This window comes from Lethenteron reissneri, chromosome 19, assembly GCF_015708825.2.
Source record: "Lethenteron reissneri isolate LAM-NWPU_2019-01 chromosome 19, ASM1570882v1, whole genome shotgun sequence".
Taxonomy (NCBI): Eukaryota; Metazoa; Chordata; class Hyperoartia; order Petromyzontiformes; family Petromyzontidae; genus Lethenteron; species Lethenteron reissneri.
This window is the reverse complement of record NC_083797.1, coordinates 14,401,501-14,423,228: the sequence shown is the minus strand read 5'-3', so window position 1 is coordinate 14,423,228 and position 21,728 is coordinate 14,401,501. Positions and strand designations below refer to the sequence as shown.

Below are 21,728 nucleotides of genomic sequence, written 5' to 3'. Positions count from 1 at the left end.
TCTGCCATATAGAGAAGGCCTGTACTGTTGGACGAAGTACACCATGGCCAACAGTTCCCTGCGGGTGACACAGTACCGCTGCTCACCGGTTGACAGGATGTGACTCCCGTATGCGATCACGCTTTCCACCACCATTTTCACCTGGGACAGGACAGGCCCTATGCCCAAGTCACTAGCATCAGTGTCCAATATGAACGGCAAGGAAACATCTGGGTAGTCAAGATGAGGCGCGTTGGAAAGGTGATCTCGCAACCATCGCAAACTGTGGATCAAATCTACGGTAATACAACGCAAACCCGACAAAACTGCGCACTTCACCCACCGACTTGGGGGTTGGCCAATCGCATATGGACTGTTGTATGTGTTGGAATTATGAAATTTTGATGAAAATAATAAAAATTAATAATTTTCCGAAAAATGCGCAATTCGCATTAATTATGATAGTGTGTGTATTAATACGCATAAATTATGATAATGCATGTGATTATATGCATAAATTATGATAATCACGGAGATTATCGTAGTAATTTATGCGGATGCTTGCGGTTATGTTAATGTGTGCAGTTGTGATAATTAGGCTCGGTTTCGTTTATCCAGGGTTATATCAATCAGGATAACACGATTATCATAGATTCATTTACCGATTATCCTAGTGTGTGTTATAATATTTTAGGTCTCCATTTTCATATCTCATCGCAGGATACAGCTCTTATGAATAAGATGGTTTTGCATGGACTTGGAAAGAACACTCAATATGCTTCTGTGATAACAATTTTATTCTAACAAACACGTGACATTCTATCATGCAGGTCAAACATGCGTCAATAATTCATGAATAACCAAACTCTTATACATTTGCGATATTATGCATTCGATTAATATGAATAACTAAAATTCTTATGCAATTACGATATTATGCATTTGACTAAAATGAATGAATAAACTCTTATGCATTTGCGAGACTATGCATTTACCTAATATGAATGACTAAAACTTTCTTGTTCATGTAACTCGACGGCAGCAACTGCTTTGCACGATCAGTTGATATTGAACGCACCACCTCGAAATGGCAACCCTTTTTGAAACGCAAAGACAGTTTTCTTTTAAAGTCTTATTCGTGTGCGTGCTGTGTGTGCGTTGTCCCCTTGTAATATTAATTAATTCTTAGAGTCGGGAGTTGTGTCGTTAGCTTGTGTGGTGTGGGAGGATACGAACAGCGGCCAGCTTCCTCTGGGTGGGGCGTGGCCGCATCGAGTCGTGCTGCTCCCTCGCTCGGCGTGTCGCTCGGCTTTTGCTCTCTCTCTCTCTCTCCACTGCTGGATTGAGCGGCGTTGGCACGATGCTGTCCTTGAAGATGCTCGGTCGCTCGTGTCGCTCGGTGTCGCTCGGTGTCGCTCGGTGGCGCACGGTGGCGCACGGTGGCGCACGGTGGCGCACGGTGGCGCACGGTGGCGCACGGTGGCGCAAGGTGGCGCACGGTGGCGCACGGTGGCGCAAGGTGGCGCACGGTGGCGCACGTTGGCGCAAGTTGGCGCTCGTTCAGCGATCTCCACCTTTCCTGCGGGTTGTTCGCTGGTCGTCACTCTGACGAGGAGCGATGCTTCGTTCGTGGCAGGGTGGACGTTGGCGTCTTTGTTGGCTTCACTCGCAGCTCTGCGACTCAGGGTAGCGATTCTTCTCAGGTGGTGCAGACCTCGGCTTGTAGCTACGCGTCGCTACTCCGCGAACCTCGTCATTCTCAATGACGAAAACTTCTTGACGATCTGTGGTGGAGCCGAAGATGGGCTCGTGGCCCGGATGATCTGTGTTGGAGCTGAAGCCCGGACGAGATCTGCGGTGGGCCTTAGCCCGGAGACGAGATGGGCTCAGAGCCCTGGCGATCTCTGGTGGAGCTCGTGGCCCGGACGATCTGTGTTGTATGGATTTTCCTTCGGTTTATATCGGAAACTTCCACTCGGCTTCCCGAGTTGTTCAAAGGCTGTGTCATAAAACCCTCCTGTGGGCTGAACCATCTGCGTCCGTGTGTGTGTCCGTCCGTGTGTTTCGCGTGCGTGTTTGTCCGTGTGTTTATTAGCTTTGAAGACACAGATGTGCGTCGTTCTGGAAGAAAGGGGTGGGGGTGGATGCCTCGTGACGGCGCCGCCGAAGTTATCCATTAGCCAGACCGATGATTCGCGTCGAGTTATAAAAAAAAAAATTCGAATCCATGTTTTGTTACTGAATAATATTTGTCGCGAAAACCCACGCGTTAAGCGAGCTTAATTATTCCCTCCCTTGCTCTGGGATCACATCCTTTGTCTCACACAGCTTAAGTTGGTTTGGTTTGGAAGTTGAAATGCGACTTATTTGCTGCTTGGTTATGCCGAAACCGTGTTCACGATGTTTCATCGTGACCCGATCTCTCATGGAAATGTCATTTCCTGGCTTGGTGCCTGTGTGTGGAGATCCTCTCGGAAAGACAAAGGCGGCCGTGTTGCTCGCTTCCCATGGGTGTTGTGTTTGGTTAATTTTGAGAGCCTTCTCCGCCCTTGATTCCTCTTCTACTTTAATTCCGTACTTATTATTTGACTTCTTGTGATTATTTAATCTGATATCCCGGCTTATCTTTGTTCAGAATATAATTATCTCTTACTCCATGGTGCCTGGTTCTGTGGTTTTTTTTAACAAAACGATGTCCTGCTGACCCCCCCCCCCCCCCGCCTGCAATTCCCCCCCTCCCTTGTTCCTCTTGTGTGAATTTAGGGGAGTTTTTATTACCTTATTGCCCCCACCTTTCATGTCCTCTTTCGTTAGAAATGAGGTGTGCGCGCATCTGTGGTAGTGTGGGGGCCTCTGTGGAAGTGTGGGGGCGTGTTCGTTCCCACGTGGCCGCGTCTATTAAAAAACGATATTATCTATGTTGGCAGAATAATTCTTAAAAAAAAATAATATTAAAAAAAATAAAAAGGGGGTACATACACAACAGTCCGCCCGTTTGAAAATTATCAGGGGTCGATTTGGCCACTGGCGAATTTTCAAACAAAGTAATGCCCCCTTTTTATGTCATGCATCCCATCAGCCGCCCTTACTCTCGGCGGTTATTTCTTACGACGCGCGTGCACGTATTACAATCTTAACCTGGTCACATCTGAAATAAGCAAAGAAAATAACAACACGTCAACATTGATATTGCGTTACATCGGTTCTCATACATCCTAACTCCGGCGAATATTCATTTTTGTTTTTGTTAAATCCTGGTTACATTTGAATTAAGCAAAGAAAATAACAACACGTTAACATCGATATTGCGTTACATCGGTTCTCGTACATCATAACTCTGACGAACATTCATTTTTGTTTTGGTTAAATCCTGGGAAACGCTAGGTAGCGGTTTCGAACGCATTTATGCGTTACCTTCCTCATGTTGCCTGGTTTACCACTTATCACTTTGATAATTTGATCACGGTTTTCGGGTTCGTTTTTGTAGTTTCCTCTCTCACTCTCTCGCGTCGTGGGAGTGTGTGGTGAAAAATTGTGCTGCACGTAGCCAGAATTCGCGCACACGACCCACTTTGACACTTGGTTCGTGGCATTCGCTCTCTCTGCGATTACATGCACATTTGCCGAGTCAGTGTGTCGATTTAATTCTGTCCCTCGTAATGTTGCCCTCTTTGTTTTTACGAGTGTGTTGGATTTCAACACCATTCCCGATACGTCATGGACATTCGTCTCCATTTTAGCACTCCGATCCACGTAATTTTTGGTTTCCCTTGGATATTTTCCATTCAAAGGCTCATGCCTGCGCTCTTCAGGGCGTGTCCCTGCTGTCTGTTTTTGTACTGTCCGATCACGCTTCCATGCAACCCTGTCCTTGTATTCGATCCGCGCGTCATTTACGGGAGCACTGTCCACGTTTTTGCCCGCCCTGTATTTCCCAATGAGCTCAGGGTTTAACAAAACTTCAGCGTGCGTGGCGCGTATGGGCTGCCCGCTCTCAATCACTGTGGATGGTTCATCACGTATTTGGACCGCATTCTGTGTTATTCCTCTATTCCCTCCTGGTATAGCCGGTGGAGGAATTGGTCGGAATTGGATCGATTGTGTTTGACCTCCCATCCTGCGATTCTCCTGAATGTTGGCATCCATACCTCCGCGGTCTGTGTAACACCTTCCCGCTAGGTGGTTATCTTCCCATCTCTGTGCGTAATTTGAACCTTGTGTGTGTCGTGGCATGGGGTGTTGGTATGGTTCTATTCTGAACCTCCCCCTCCTGCGATTCTCCTGAATGTTCGGCTTTGTGCCGCTCTCATTCTCGTGCCAACCTCCCTCTGGGTTATTTTGCCATGTGTGCGTGCGTTTCTGCTCCGTCCTGCATTGTGGGACTGCTCGGTGATTTTTATTCCTCTCTGAGAGGCTGGGTTCCTCATCCCTCTCCCTGTGTTCTGGATCCGAATTATGATTCTTAGCTCTGTATAACCATGCCATGTACGCCTTGCTCTCTATGCGGCGTAAGGATGCGGTTTCTGGATTCAAAACCATTCTCACCCTTCCTGTAATCTCTGGGCTCAAGGATTCAAAAAACATAATTTTGAACATTTTATCTCCTTCGTGGTATTGATTCACATCGCCTGCGTAATACGCTCTTTTAAATTGGACGAGGTAGTCACGTGGATCTTGGTCCATGCCCTGGGTCATCGATTTTACAGCATAAAACCCCTCAGTGAGTGTCGAATATTCTCCAAACTTCCGAATCACTGCCAGGCTCAATTGTTTAAAATCATTTCTAACCTTGTGTGGTAGTGACTTTACCCATGGAATAGATTCTTTATGTAAGGTCCGTTTCAACAAACTCGCTTTTTCATCCCGTCTCCTCAGCCCTCTAATCATTGCCTCCTCTTCTACGGTTGCGATATGTGTGTGGATATCCATAGTCTTATTGTGGGGGTCAAAATCGGGAATTCTGACTAGAGCCTTGTCCATCAATTTAAGGGTTTTACTGGTGAATAGGTATTCCGAAAGTTGATCGCCGACAGCGTCATCATCAAACAAGTTATCATCAGGCAATCTGTCACTTTGGTCTGTGCTGTGTCCGGCGTGTTGCCATTTCCCTTCAGTTTTTGCCTCTGCCCTTAGTGGAGCATGTCCTGTCGACTTTACTTTAACATTTTTCCTCCCTCTCTCGAATTGTGAGGGTTTCCCTTTGTCAAGGATTTTTTGTTCGATATCCATAATTTTTGTGCGATCAATCTCTGGACTCTGTCCACGTACCCAAGAGTGTGATTTAATGTTACTTCCATATTTATTCTGTGGATCAACGTCTGTGAGTTTCGCTGGTGTCGCGAGTACTGATTTCTCTCCCGTTTCCTTTCCAAATTTTTCCTCATTCCACAATCCCTGTCTGTATGCCTGTGTGAAAAGGAATGAGTCCTGTCCTGCCTTTCCTGCAGTTTTTACATCGTGTTCGCCTTCGTTACATTTTATCCAGTCAATTAGTTTCCCCCGAGGTGTGTTCGTGTTATCGATACAGCTCCCTTCCCATATGTCTCTCTGACTGTACTGCTTTGTAACAGATTGGTCGGTACGTTTAAATACGAGCTCCCCGTATCCCGTAACCCATTCAAAAATTATTCTTAATCCTAGCATCTTAGGTATGGCGGAAGTTACTTTGACATTTCTTTTCAGAGTGCATATAAAACAATTATCTCACAGAGTGTAGTCAGTTTGACTCGAGCTATTGTTTTTTCCCGATTCAAAGTGCGTACCTCTAACACCATTTATCAGAGGATGCAATTGGTTTGATACGATATTATCTTAATTCCACTGTCTCTGTTTTAACCTGCTATTCTGGGTTTTAACCTTAGAGGGCGTTTTTTAGTTTTCCGCCCGTTCACAATTACCATGCAATGTTCGATCCTGATATTCTGGTTAACACGAAGTGATTCATTCCATCATCCATGCAAAACACTGTCTGCGAGAGATCCCGGACGACGCCACCCATTATGTTGTATGTGTTGGGATATGAAATTTTGATGAAAATAATAAAAATTATAATTTTCCGAAAAATGCGCAAATCGCATTAATTATGATAGTGTGTGTATTAATACGCATAAATTATGATAATGCATGTGATTATATGCATAAATTATGATAATCACGGAGATAATCGTAGTAATTTATGCGGAGGCTTGCGATTATGTTAATGTGTGCAGTTATGATAATTTGCTTAGTTTCGTTTATCCAGAGTTATCAATCAGGATAACACGATTATCATAGATTCATTTACCGATTATCCTAGTGTGTGTTATAATATTTTAGGTCTCCATTTTCATATCTCATCGCAGGATACAGCTCTTATGAATAAGATGGTTTTGCATGGACTTGGAAAGAACACTCAATATGCTTCTGTGATAACAATTTTATTCTAACAAACACGTGGCATTCTATCATGCAGGTCAAATATGCGTCAATAATTCATGAATAACCAAACTCTTATACATTTGCGATATTATGCATTCGATTAATATGAATAACTAAAATTCTTATGCAATTACGATATTATGCATTTGACTAAAATGAATGAATAAACTCTTATGCATTTGCGAGACTATGCATTTACCTAATATGAATGACTAAAACTTTCTTATTCATGTAACTCGACGGCAGCAACTGCTTTGCACGATCAGTTGATATTGAACGCACCACCTCGAAATGGCAACCCTTTTTGAAACGCAAAGACAGTTTTCTTTTAAAGTCTTATTCGTGTGCGTGCTGTGTGTGCGTTGTCCCCTTGTAATATTAATTAATTCTTAGAGTCGGGAGTTGTGTCGTTAGCTTGTGTGGTGTGGGAGGATACGAACAGCGGCCAGCTTCCTCTGGGTGGGGCGTGGCCGCATCGAGTCGTGCTGCTCCCTCGCTCGGCGTGTCGCTCGGCTTTTGCTCTCTCTCTCTCTCTCCACTGCTGGATTGAGCGGCGTTGGCACGATGCTGTCCTTGAAGATGCTCGGTCGCTCGTGTCGCTCGGTGTCGCTCGGTGTCGCTCGGTGGCGCACGGTGGCGCACGGTGGCGCACGGTGGCGCACGGTGGCGCACGGTGGCGCACGGTGGCGCAAGGTGGCGCACGGTGGCGCACGGTGGCGCACGGTGGCGCAAGGTGGCGCACGGTGGCGCACGTTGGCGCAAGTTGGCGCTCGTTCAGCGATCTCCGCCCTTCCTGCGGGTTGTTCGCTGGTCGTCACTCTGACGAGGAGCGATGCTTCGTTCGTGGCAGGGTGGACGTTGGCGTCTTGTTGGCTTCACTCGCAGCTCTGCGACTCAGGGTAGCGATTCTTCTCAGGTGGTGCAGACCTCGTCTTGTAGCTACGCGTCGCTACTCCGCGACCCTCGTCATTCTGAATGACAGGAGCTTCTTCGTTGGAGGCGACGAGGAGAGATGGCTGTCGCCCTGGAGAACTCTGGTGGGGCCTTAGCCCGGAGACGAGATGAGATGTAGGCCGGAGCTCGTGAAGATCTGTTGGTGGAGCCAAAGCCCTGGCGACGAGGAGGCCCTCGTGGCCCGGATGATCTCTCTGTTGTATGGATTTTCCTTCGGTTTATATCGGAAACTTCCACTCGGCTTCCCGAGTTGTTCAAAGTCTGTGTCATAAAACCCTCGTGTGGGGTGAACCATCTGCGTCCGTGTGTGTGTCCGTCCGTGTGTTTCGCGTGCGTGTTTGTCCGTGTGTTTATTAGCTTTGAAGACACAGATGTGCGTCGTTCTGGAAGAAAGGGGTGGGGGTGGGGGCCTCGTGACGGCGCCACCGAAGTTATCCATTAGCCAGACCGATGATTCGCGTCGAGTTATAAAAAAAAAATTCGAATCCATGTTTTGTTACTGAATAATATTTGTCGCGAAAACCCACGCGTTAAGCGAGCTTAATTATTCCCTCCCTTGCTCTGGGATCACATCCTTTGTCTCACACAGCTTAAGTTGGTTTGGTTTGGAAGTTGAAATGCGACTTATTTGCTGCTTGGTTATGCCGAAACCGTGTTCACGATGTTTCATCGTGACCCGATCTCTCATGGAAATGTCATTTCCTGGCTTGGTGCCTGTGTGTGGAGATCCTCTCGGAAAGACAAAGGCGGCCGTGTTGCTCGCTTCCCATGGGTGTTGTGTTTGGTTAATTTTGAGAGCCTTCTCCGCCCTTGATTCCTCTTCTACTTTAATTCCGAACTTATTATTTGACTTCTTGTGATTATTTAATCTGATATCCCGGCTTATCTTTGTTCAGAATATAATTATCTCTTACTCCATGGTGCCTGGTTCTGTGGTTTTTTTTAACAAAACGATGTCCTGCTGACCCCCCCCACCCCCGCCTGCAATTCCCCCCCTCCCTTGTTCCTCTTGTGTGAATTTAGGGGAGTTTTTATTACCTTATTGCCCCCCCCTTTCATGTCCTCTTTCCTTTGAAATGAGGTGTGTGCGCATCTGTGGTAGTGTGGGGGCCTCTGTGGAAGTGTGGGGGCGTGTTCGTTCCCACGTGGCCGCGTCTATTAAAAAACGATATTATCTATGTTGGCAGAATAATTCTTAAAAAAAAAAAATATTAAAAAAAGTAAAAAGGGGGTACATACACAACAGGACGCCGTTGTATCCGGATCCATCGTTATTCCATTAGCACTAACAATCTGGCACAAATATCACACCGAGGTCTGTAGCAAATGGCACTTGGCGAGTTTAAATTTCAGATTTGCCGACCGTACGCTGGAGAGTACTATCCGCAACCACTGCAAATGCTCCTCGAATGTGCAGCCAAACACGATGATGTCATCTAAGTTAATGAAGCAGGAGTCCCACTGCAGTCCTGCCAGCACCATCTCTATGAGTTTATGGAAAGTCGCCGGTGCCAACTGCAATCCCATCGGGAGACAATTAAACTGGAACAGTCCCTGAGGCATTCAGAATTCCGTTTTCGGGCCTGGATGACTTAACCAAGGGATCCTGACAATTGGTCCCGACAATAGGTCCAATGTTGAGAAAATCTGAGCGCCCGACAATGCGTCCATGGAATCCTCCATATGTGTCAGCTGCGGAAGCGTCTTCTACTGAGACTTTGTTCAATTTACGGAAGTCGACGCAAAACTGTAAGCTGCCATCTTGCTTTTAATTATCAGCGAGTACGTGATGCATTGTTATAATCTTGTTTGAATTATCAGTAATGAGTGGCGAGTGACGAGAATTAGGTGAGTCATACATGTTCAGTCGTGTTTGGTGACTGGAAGTTGGAAGTGGAAGGAAGCAGCCTTCACGTGTTAAGTGAGAAATAACAACGAATACCATCAACACGGTGACTGAACGAGCTCTCAGTCTCCAGAGCAACGACACAAGCCACGCCAACGGCCCTGTTCATGGCAAAACAACGTGCCAGATAGATGATTACCTAGTGCCGTGTGGCTGCCTTTGTCGCTAGGGAGCCCCATCAACCCCTCGAGTGCCTTCAGAGGTACATGCTTACAGCACTTGCCCCAACAGACTAAGGCTACATGGGCGATCTTTGGTCAGTGGTGAGTCTAGTGAATGTCGGTTTTTGGTGATTGGAAGATGAGTGGTGAGTGCTGAGTAAGGAGTGTTTGTTGGTGTCAGATGTCAGATGATTAGCACAGTTCGCCATGTATGGTGTCCGAAACAAGTTCAACATACGTACATGCATATACGTAAAGCAAGTTGTGAGTGCCTGTAAGTTATGACTGCCAGGTGAGTGGTGTGTGGTAAATGTGCCAGGCAATGAAACAAACCAGATACTTTATTTTGTACTTCAAATGTTTATTTTACACCAACCCGAACATTCACGAATAACATTATCAATCTACAGTACAGTTCTGTTAATTCATAAACCAAATCGGACACATCAAGCATTATAAATCGAGTCTACAATTAATAGTGTACTGTATGTCAATTTTTATAGGAAAATGATGCTTTGAATATGGCGTGGAGGCTACATTTTTTTTATTAACTCCACCAGACAATTGAGCTCTGTTTCTGGATCCTCTTTCTAATGCACATGCAACCAGATTATGCATGAGTCGCGAGCGTGAACACAATGCAGAACATCAGTATGCATGTTGGTATGACAAAATGTATTTCTTGTCAAATTATTAAGCTCATTGTTTAACGTCTAATCTAAATGGCACATTGTTATAGTGTTATTAACACTGGTAATGTCTGGCATGGCCACACAAACTCACTGCATCAAACCACCCATCCTATGCTCACGTGCCCAGTCCCACATTAAAAAAGGCAATACCCGTAACAAGAAACTGTGATTCTAGTATTAGCGGTAGCATTGATGTAAAGAGCATGATGCTTTAAGCCTGCGGCTTCTTGAATGCGGCAATTGTGGCATTGACTCCACTGTTGACGCTCTGCTCTCCCTCGGCGATCTTCGGAGCTTCACGGTACACGCTCATGACCTGTGGGAGAAACGGGGAATGGGTGGTGTTTGAACCTCAGTACCTATAGATAAACGAACATGATAGCAATCATACCTGGCCGATACCAGCCACACCGATGACTCAAACAAATCCCACCTTTGTATTGTGATCGATATAGAATAAGGACATCACACCTTGCCATCACTTATACTAGTGCACAGTCAACACTTGAGCGCCAAGGTTCACGAGTCTTATCACCATCTTGTGGTTTTCACATTTGGTTTTTGACCACTGAATTCCACTTTCAACACCTGCCTTGGTAACATGTCCATTTCAATCCTCCACATATGCCCCATCCATAAAACGTTTCCCTGATTAATTACAATGTTCAAGGTAAAGTGGCACCTACATTGATATTTACAACAATATCAACATTGACAATGATTATGACACTTATAAGAGCAATGACAATAATCACATTGACAGTGACGTGTTATTGAAAATGCTTTTTACTGTACCATTTGTATGATAATGACAATGTCATTGCTACAGTAAGAGCATCAATATTGACATTGACAGCGAGATCATGGTAAGAACGTTGACATTGACAGCATTGGCACTCACGTTGCTGATCCAGCTGTTGTAGGCTGACACACGGGTGAACACGGTGGGCTTGCGGATTGTGTTGCAGCCCAGAGATGAGACGTAGCTGGTGATTCCCTGCACCACCCAGGCATTGTCTGACTGCTGGCAGTTCAGTGGGCCACCTCCATCACCCTGTGATGCATAGAAGAGGATAGATATGCATCCACGTTAACTGGGTAAAGCATGAACGGGATATGGTGGCGGGTGCTGGTAAGGGTAAGTACAGGAGCTTGCAAACTTTTCAAATACGCTTTATGACCGTGTTGCTAAATAACGGAGTAAAATCACACAACCCTAAGGCCTGATTCCTCCCATCACCTAAAACGCCTTTGTGTGTCTTGCCCCACACTTCTCTGGTCGCTAGACACACGTGGCAGGGTCTGGCACAGTCAAACTATGACAAGTGACAAAATCAATATGCACCCTGTTTTCTCTGGCATTAATTTAGTCAATATTTGTATTCCTTCTGTTATTTATTGATTGAATGTAGTCATGCAAAAACTAAGTCTGAAAATGTTTAGTCAAATCTTAGTGTCGCCGGATTTCATTTGGTCAATCAGTTAGTCTAGGCGACGAAAGCAGTCACACTCTCTGTCCAGTCTGAGTTATTAATTATTGGGGTGGGATGTGCGCCGCCCCCCTCCGCTTCCCCAACATTACCAGGTCAGCCAATCAGTGATCTCAGTGGTCACAGTCATCACCATGCTTGGTGATTGTTGTCCACTCATAGTCACTGTTGACTAAATTCAGATTTAAAATAAACATTGTGCTGATAACTATTCTCATTAGTAATTTTGTCAAATAATTGAGGCGGGTTGGCTCGCGTTGAACTCCATACGCACAGAGCACGCAGAGCGGGTGCTGCCCCCTGCACAGATGACGCTGCTCCTCAGGCTGCTCCCCCACCAGCTGGGCTGGCTGCACGTCGCGTAGTCCACCACGGGCAGGCTGGCCTGCTGCAGCGCGCTGGGGAAGGAGCCGCTGGCTGTTCACGCGCACAGACAATGTGGAAACGGAGAGCGTTGGTGAAAGCATCGGGGTTGTGTGGCGTTAACAGGTGCTCCCCAAGCGAACCATTGGTGTCTCTATGTTCAATGTGCCAACGGCACATAGCATCACAGCCCACCTACTCGCAGGCTATTGACTCCATACAGAGTTGTGTTCATTTTGACGACAGAAAGATGAAGGGCTGAGTCAACCCTCTACTGTGATTTGTGACAGTTTCTCAGCCAGAATCATCTCGTAAAACTGGAGGGGCAATTGACGCATTGGGCTTAAATCACTTCCCATAACTGTGCCTCCGATGGACACTGAGTGAACGGTACTCACTGTCGAGAGACCCCCATCCCGTGACGTAGCACGGGTAGTTGTTGGGCAGGATCTGGTTGGCGGTGGGGAGGCAGGCGAGGCGCACCTTGCTTGTGAGAGTCACGGGCGATGCAATCTTGAACATGGCGATGTCGTACCTGTGGGGGATCGAGATGGGCAGCGTGATGCAAGGCTCAACACCAGTGACGGACTGGGACAAAAAATCGGCCCAGGCATTTGTAAACAAACCTGCCCAAATGATGGCTATTGACAATCATTTTTTTAATGGGCTGTGGGACAAACTATATACGAGTAGCTAGATTTGCGATGTGCCGTATTCGTGTGATTTTGCCGTGCAATTTAATTGGCCCATTTGGGCAGATACAAAAAACAAATGGGCTGGTGAAGAATCATTTTTTTGGCTGCCGAATATAGGATTTAATGCCAACTAAGCAATGGAGCTTAGACATTAGAGGTAAGAACATTTTTTTTATTTTTACTCCGATCACTTTTTCTATTTCTCCACACAGACCGGCTCACCGGCCCTCGGAATGGAACGGCCCACTGAGCATTTGCCCGAAATGCAGCCCTATGGCTAGTCTGGGCCTAATCCACATCCAACATACCCCATGCAATGGGGGTTCAGCGCTGTGCAGATAACTCTCCCCTAACCGTGGTGATGTGGGGGACCAATATCGCAGATGATATTATCTGCTATTTTACTCCTATTATTTATAGGAATACAATTGCAGGTAATCATGTATAATCGGAAGAATAGGGCCACGGATAGTAGGAGTTTTTGCAGACCCTAAAGTTCCTGTCTGTGTGTCTCTGTATGCATGTCTCTTTGTCTATTTATAGTGTTTATATTTTGTCTCTTTGTCTAAATGACACTTTATGTTTGTATTTTTGTCTCTCCATGGCAATTCTGTCACGGTGTCACAAAAACCAGTGTGCCTGTTTGCGTTCTCACCCATTTGCTGGGATGCTGGGATTCCAGTAGGTATGCCAGACGGCCAAGCTCAATGGAGGGGTGATCTCCCCCGGCTCGGTTGTGGACACACTGTGCTTTCCCAACACCACCCTGTAGCTGTAGCCATTCCTGCACGTTGTGGTGGATGTGGGGAGATAACAGAGCAATGGGTGGTCTTAATCACTTACATCTGTAAACATTTCAGTGAGGAAGTACTAAATAGAAATGTTGCGATTTACTGCCACGTGGCATCGTGTGAAGGTAATTGATAGATGCCGCCTCCTTGTTGCCAAGATCGACTGCTCCATCCTTGGTGGCCACAATGTGGTACAGCAAAATACTGTACAGTACCTGGGCCACGGTGCAGTTGCACCGCCTGCACACACACTCGCGACTCCATTGGTGCCATGACTCACGTGAAGCAGCTCGCAGAGGTGAGCACCCATTGACGATCAATGAGGGTTCCTCCACAGTAGTTGACCCATCTTCCTCCAGAGTACCTCTGCACGAGCGCCTGCAATGCAATCACAGCCAGATTGGTGGCGGTTACTGTTATTTGTCCAGGACTCCAATTACTATATCGAATAATACAGTCCTAACTTAGCCCTTGAGTCAATGCACAATGCTGGTTAGAGCTGGTTGCGAATGGGTGTAATCCAGGACTGGTTCAGATATCACACGCCACAGTTGCTGGAAATATAACCCATGTTGCCCGGTTCGTAGTGCAGTACGTAAACCTCTGTGCCTCCGCTCTCCCAAAGTACAATTTAATGAAATCTGTGTTGTCCTGGTGTGTTCTGAGACTGTTTTGCTGTTGTTTTGCTGCCTTTCCCAAGCTTGGGAATTGAAGTACAAATGCAATATGAACTTCGAAACTTTATAAAAAGAATTTTTATATTTAAGGGACCCGACAGTGATGTGATGGTATATTCCTCTCTGGTATGCGGGAGGTCAGGGGTTCAAACCCAACCCTCACACCTGTACATTTGGAGTATGCATGTTCTCCCTGTGGTCGTGTGGATTTTATCCCTGGGTGCTCATGGTTATCCCTCCATATTTAAAAACTTGCATCAATATTATTTTGCTGATATCAATTTTCACATGATGGGCCACTTTGGTGAGCTATCATTTGTGGTCAGGGCGTATCTAAAAAAGAAATAGCTCAGTGGGCTTCATCAGGTAAGATAAAACATATATTTTCGTTTAATTTATATAAATATTTTAAAGTGATTTGTTTACCTTTCCTATACTTTGCACTCTTGTTGTGTTTTTGCGTTGTGTGTTGTTGTAACGTTCTGACCTGCCCCTACTGGACATCTGTGAAAAAGAGCTTTAAAGCGAATCGGATTTTTCCAATATAAAAACATTCTGATTCACATTCGGAATACAGTGACTGATTCAATGTCATTGGGAAGAGTGTAAGATCTGAACATTTCATGTTGCACACATGCAGCCTTTTTGTCAATGCACTGCTGGATGAGGGCCTCCACGTGGCATGTACAACAATGGATGCTGCAGCACTATGATCGACTGACAATACATCGTGTGGCTGTGATGGCTGTTATTCAGCCTCTGCCGTTACCTGCCAAGGCCAGGAGTTGGCGCGAGCCTCCACACCGTTCACCACGCGGATCTGGGGATACGCTGCGATCCCACAGCTCTGAGCCGACACCTCAGCTGTGAGGAACAAGAGCACACACACGCATAAATGTACTCAGGGGTGCAGCTCTGGGGTATGCAGCGTATGCGTCCCATAGAGGCCCAGTCGGTCACAAGGAGTCCCGAATAAACAGACGAACAAGTATAACATGTTAGGAACAATTTTTTTTGTTTTTTTTACCTGCGGTCTACCATGGACCGAGCCCGATTCACGCTATCGTATCAATGGAGCATTCAGATGCGCGATCCACCACCTTTGAGGAAATCTTAGAGACCTATACCGATGGGCCAGCATGATAGCAAGATTCATAACGCAACTGAAATCATATCGAAACAGTGATAGCCTGCGTATTATTGCATACGGGTTAAAAACATCAGTAGCTGTTCCAGTGAGAGTGGGGAGAAAAGAGGGGGGTGTCCACCAGTCGATTCTTGCATACCCCCGTTGAAAGAGGTAGTTGCGTCGGAATACAATGAAAGCGGACTGAAATAAAAGCGGAATTGCTATACGAGCATCTTCTAGAACTAAGTCTAGTTCCTGAAGATGCTCGAACGGTCGCTCCACTAAATGAAATGCGTGCATTGCAATCACTCAGCAGCTCAATGTGTCAGCAAGAGCAACACTCACCCGCAACCAGCAGAGCAGCACAGACGAGAAAGGCGAGCATGGTTGATCGATGACTTGGAGCTTCTTGAATGCTTGCAGTTTCTTGATCACTGCCGTGTCTCACTGCTGGGACCTCTTGGCTTTTATACAGAATCTGTTGCCCATGTGAGTCCTCTAGGGGCAAACAGAATAGGGAAGTCCAACTTTCAACCAAAACAGCATGCAAAAATAAAATTATTTACGTTTCAAATTAAGGCGTGCCATCGTGTCTGATATTTAGGTGGGTGTCAGCAGGAGAGAAGTGGTGGAATTTAAAGTATTTTTTAGGCGTATAAAACTTTTATAAATGATGCAGCATGTGCAAAAAGTTATATTTTAATGCAATACACACGCTGTGGGAGGATCGCAAGCTCTAATCCTGGTTGGTAGTTTTATAGGCAGATACCCCACACCATAGTAATGGGAATATCCATCACTGCCTTAGGCCCACCAGGAGAAGTGAACACTGCCAAACACTGGTTGAACAGGGAGACACTTTTCTTTGGCTTTTAGTGATTTGAAATGTAATGCATTCATTTATTTTTCTTTTTTTAAGCCCATTTTTTACATTATTAACCTTACTCTTTGGTTCTTTCGGTAAAGTCACGTAGGTAGGATAAAAAAACAATATATCACGATGTTTCGATCACAACACAAGCGATCATCCTCAGGTGGAAAAATATTATCCAGAAGTAGAACTGCTGAACCAAGTAGAACACAGTGAGAGAGCTTCTACAACAAGAGGTTATATATTTTGCCAAGGGCAAGCAGGCGGGGTCCGAGCTGGGAAGGAGTCCCATCCCCGCACGCAAGCACATCAGTTGTGTTAATGGGGAGATTAGGGAGAGAGATTAGGGAGAGAGATAAGCATGTCAAAGTAAATGAGCTTCCGTCGCCACATAAGAGAACCACCGCAACGGTGGTTGCGCCAGTGAGACACACAACCCACCACACAGCCAGAACCATCGATACATCGAGGCTAATCGAGCAAAGGTGGCCATGTTAGTGAGACAACAGTCCATTAATTCAGAGGCACCCAAAAGGGCAATGCAACTCAGAGTCGGAGATAACAGCCAAACGGCAGGAAGGATGGAAGCACTGTAGCAAGTTACGACTTTACTTGGTTAATAACGTCATTCCAATGATTGCTCAGCTTATTTCCATCTTCTCGGTTGAAATTATCTCTGTGTTTATATATCTGGACTAGCTGTACTACCCGGCTTCGCCCGGGACTTGTATCCACCACGGCCGGCCGCCTTTGTCTCCCCAGTGGCGATGTTAATACGCCACACCAGTTACTCGTTTGAGGCTGAGTCGACCTAGGGGAGGTTCAAATAATCTTGACCGGTGGTGGCCATGAGCGGGAATCGAACTGGGTTCGCCGGGTTGGTAGTGCAGCGTAGCGTTAACCACTACATCCACCGCTCCTCACACACACAGACGCACAGACACACACACAGACACACACACAGACACACGCAGACACACACAGACAGACACAGACAGACACACAGACACACAGACAGCACGCTAACCACTACACTACCGCTCCCCACACACCACACACGCACACAAACAGACACACACACAGACACCCACACACAGACACACACACAGACACACACACAGGCAGCACGCTAAGCACTACACTACCGTTCCCCCTACACACCACACACGCACACACACAGACACACACACAGACACACACACACAGACACACAGACAGACACACACACACAGACACACAGACAGCACGCTAACCACTACACTACCGCTCCCCACACACCACACACGCACACACACAGACACACACACAGACACACACACACACACAGGCAGCACGCTAAGCACTACACTACCGTTCCCCCTACACAACACACGCGCACACACACAGACACACACACAGACACACACACACAGACACACAGACAGACACACACACACAGACACACACACAGACACACACACAGACACACACACACAGACACACACACACAGACACACACACAGACACACACACAGACACACACACACAGACACACACACACAGACACACACACACAGACACACACACACAGACACACACACACAGACACACAGACAGCACGCTAACCACTACACTACCGCTCCCCATACACCACACACGCACACACACAGACACACACACAGACACACACACACAGACACACACACACAGACACAGACAGCACGCTAACCACTACACTACCGCTCCCCACACGCCACGCACACACACACAGACACACACACAGACACACACACAGGCAGCACGCTAAGCACTACACTACCGTTCCCCCTACACAACACACGCGCACACACACAGACACACACACAGACACACACACACAGACACACACAGACACACACACAGGCAGCACGCTAAGCACTACACTACCGTTCCCCCTACACACCACACACGCACACACACAGACACACACACAGACACACACACACAGACACACACACACAGACACACAGACAGACACACACACACAGACACACAGACAGCACGCTAACCACTACACTACCGCTCCCCACACACCACACACGCACACACACAGACACACACACACACAGGCAGCACGCTAAGCACTACACTACCGTTCCCCCTACACAACACACGCGCACACACACAGACACACACACAGACACACACACACAGACACACACACAGACACACACACACAGACACACACACACAGACACACAGACAGCACGCTAACCACTACACTACCGCTCCCCATACACCACACACGCACACACACAGACACACACACAGACACACACACACAGACACACACACAGAGACACAGACAGCACGCTAACCACTACACTACCGCTCCCCACACACCACACACACACACACAGACACACACACACAGACACACACACACAGACACACACACACAGACACACACACACAGACACACACACAGGCAGCACGCTAAGCACTACACTACCGTTCCCCCTACACAACACACGCGCACACACACAGACACACACACACAGACACACACACACAGACACACAGACAGCACGCTAACCACTACACTACCGCTCCCCACACACCACACACGCACACACACAGACACACACACAGACACACACACACACAGGCAGCACGCTAAGCACTACACTACCGTTCCCCCTACACAACACACGCGCACACACACAGACACACACACAATACACAACAACAACAACAACCGCCATTCGCCACTAAGTGGCGGTGACGTCACCACGATGCTTGTGCCAGGCCAAGTGCACCTTGAGGCCACGTGAAGTGTCGAAAGCCCGCTGGCAGGAGGTCACGGGGCAGACCCAGGTGCCACTGGTCGACTGACCGAGATGACCGAGATGACTGGCTGATGCACCACCTGTGCCCCCTACTGTGCCAACTTGCTGTGCTTTAGCCACCCGGCGCTCCGCTCGTTGTTGTGAGCGTCGCTCCTCCGCCCTCCGTTGTTGTTGGAGGGCGACTGCCTCCAACTGCCCAGTAGCGTCCTTCACGAGCCTCCTCCACTGAGGCCGATCTTGACACCGCTGGTACCAGTCATCGGCAAGTCCACTCAGCTCCACGTCCTCCTGTACCACATCACTCCATCTCTTCTCCAGCCCGTGCCGCGCCCGTCTAGCCCCCTCGATCCGGCCGAACAAAAGCTGTTTAGGCATGCGGTGGCTGGGCATGCGGGCTACATGACCCAGCCAACGCAGCCTTGCCTGCCGGAGGAGCTCACTGATGGGACTTTGCCCAGATCTTTCAAGGATTTGTGAGCTCCTCACACAATCCAGCCTGGTTAAACCCAGGATGGATCGTAGGCAGGCCAGCCTAAATGTTTCCAACCGGCGAAGATGCTCCACCAGGGGGGTCCACGTCTCGCAAGCGTAGAGAAGGGAGGGAATGACCGTGGCCGAGAAGACCTGAAGCTTCGTGCGGAGCGACAGACCAGGTAGCTTCCACACAGCGTTACGCAACCGATGAAAAGATATTGCCGCTCGACTGATTCGGAGTGAGACCTCTGCTGATAGACTGGAGCCGGTCATAAGCACACTGCCCAGGTATGGGAAACTCTCCACTCTCTCCACAACTGCCCCATCACCAATTGGGAGTTGTGGGGGTGGAGTGTCCGATGGTACAAAATACCCAGGCAGGTGCTTGGTTTTGGTGGGGCTGATGGTAAGGCCCCACCTCTTAGTGGCACGCTCCAGTCTCAGCAGCAGCGCCTCCAACTCCTCTTCTGAATGAGCAGCTATTACCAAATCATCGGCATACATAACGTGGTTGACCAATAGGGAGCCATCCCTTGATCGCACCCGGGCGTCGATCAGCCTCCCATTATATCTGTACCAAACGGAAATTCCCCCGGTACAGCTATTGAAGGCTTCACGAACTACGCGGTCAAAATAGATGTTAAATAATGTGGGAGCCAGAGGACATCCCTGTCGCACCCCAAGGTGTACAGGGAAAGGCTCCGACTCCCGGCCACGTAGTTTTACCCGGGCCCGCTCACCATCATGAAGGTCCTTAATGATCGTGAGCAGAGGGTCAGGGACTCCGAAAGCACGAAGAACAACCCAGAGTCCAGTCCTACTGATGGTATCATAGGCCTTGACCAGGTCAATAAAGCAGAGATGTAGGTCTTTTTGGAATTCCCTACACCTCTGCTGTAGCAGACGGACAGAAAATATGGCATCTGTGCAGGACCGCCCTTTCCTGAAACCGCATTGGGGCTCCGCAAGCCCCTCCTCAGCGTGCCTAGCAAGGCGATGTTGAATAATCCTTGCCAGGACCTTACCCGGCACACTGAGGAGTGAGATGCCCCTGTAGTTGTTACAGTCTGTGCGGTCCCCCTTCTTAAAGAGGGGGACCACCAGGGCATCCTTCCAGTCCTGCGGAACCCGTCCAGTGGTCCAGACTGTTGTTATGATGTCATATAGGGCAGTCTGTGCACAAACGCCACCCTCCCTCAGCATTTCGCTTGGGAGATCATCTCTGCCCCGTGCCTTCCCTGGTCTCAGACTCCGGATCGCCCTCAGTACTTCCTCAACAGCTGGAACCTCAGCCAGCCACTCACAGGGGGTGACCTCTTCCAATATTTGAGGCACCGCAGCCTCAGCAGGGTTATCCCCACTTTGTGCCATGATGTTTTCCTGGCTGAGAGAATTTCCCTCCCCCAGGACCTCACAGAAATGCTCAGCAAATCTGCAAACCTGTTCCTGGGGGTCGGAGATTGGATCACCGTTTTTTCCTCTAATGATGGTAATAGGTGTGGCGCTGCAGGTTACTTTTTTGATGGAGTTAAATAGTGATTTGTGATCACGGGCCACTGAGGCAGACTCCATCTCCTCAGCAACCCGCGACCACCACCCATCCTTACAACGCCTTACGGCTCTCCGAACTTCCGAACGAAGGCTGCGGTAAACCTCCTCATTCTCTGACGTGGGATGCTGTAGGCGATGAGAGTGGGCCTGTCGCTTTTTCTCAATTAACCTGAACACCTCCTCTGTCAGCCAGGGTTTCTGGGGAGGTCTGGACCGCGTACCCAAAGCAGCCATTGCAGCTGCATGAGTCACAGTCTTAAACCTCGCCCATTTACCCTCGACATCAGGTGGAGTGGGGGACGATGCCAACCCCAGCTGCAAGCGATGATGAAATTCTCGCTTGCAACTTTCATCAGCTAACTGAGACCAGGCCACTTTTGGTTGGAATGGGATCCTGGGTGTACACCCACCACCGGAGTGGAAGAAAGGCAGGCGCATCTTACAGATGACTAGTCGATGGTCAGAAGACAGATCAGCTCCACGGTAGGTCCTGGTGTCAAGGACATGGGTTCGCATCCGCTGGTCCGTCACTATGTAGTCCAGCAGATGTTCTTGCTTGGACCCGGCATGTATCCATGATGTTGTGTGGATGCGCCGATGCCGGAAGAGCGTGTTGGTAATTACAAGCCCATGGGCTGCACAAAAATCTAGCAGCCTCCTACCGTTATTATTGAGCTGATCTGGCCCATGCCTTCCAATCACTCCAGACCAGGTGTCAGCATCATGACCAACTCGGGCATTGAAGTCACCCAACAAGATGACTCTGTCCCG

The 21,728-nt window shown here is 47.9% G+C and overlaps 1 protein-coding gene across 1 annotated transcript; it reads right to left on the bottom strand.

The window, feature by feature from the left end:
* Positions 1-9,757: 9,757 nt before the first annotated feature.
* On the bottom strand, positions 9,758-15,742 carry LOC133344316 (chymotrypsin-like elastase family member 2A). Its single transcript, XM_061554417.1, has 8 exons — positions 15,600-15,742; positions 14,895-14,989; positions 13,729-13,826; positions 13,313-13,441; positions 12,361-12,497; positions 11,874-12,016; positions 11,011-11,163; positions 9,758-10,425 (listed from the first exon to the last, which is right to left on the bottom strand). The coding sequence occupies exons 1-8, from the start codon at positions 15,637-15,639 to the stop codon at positions 10,321-10,323; spliced, it is 900 nt and encodes a 299-aa protein (XP_061410401.1). The 5' UTR covers positions 15,640-15,742; the 3' UTR covers positions 9,758-10,320.
* Between the last annotated feature and the right edge of the window lie 5,986 nt (positions 15,743-21,728).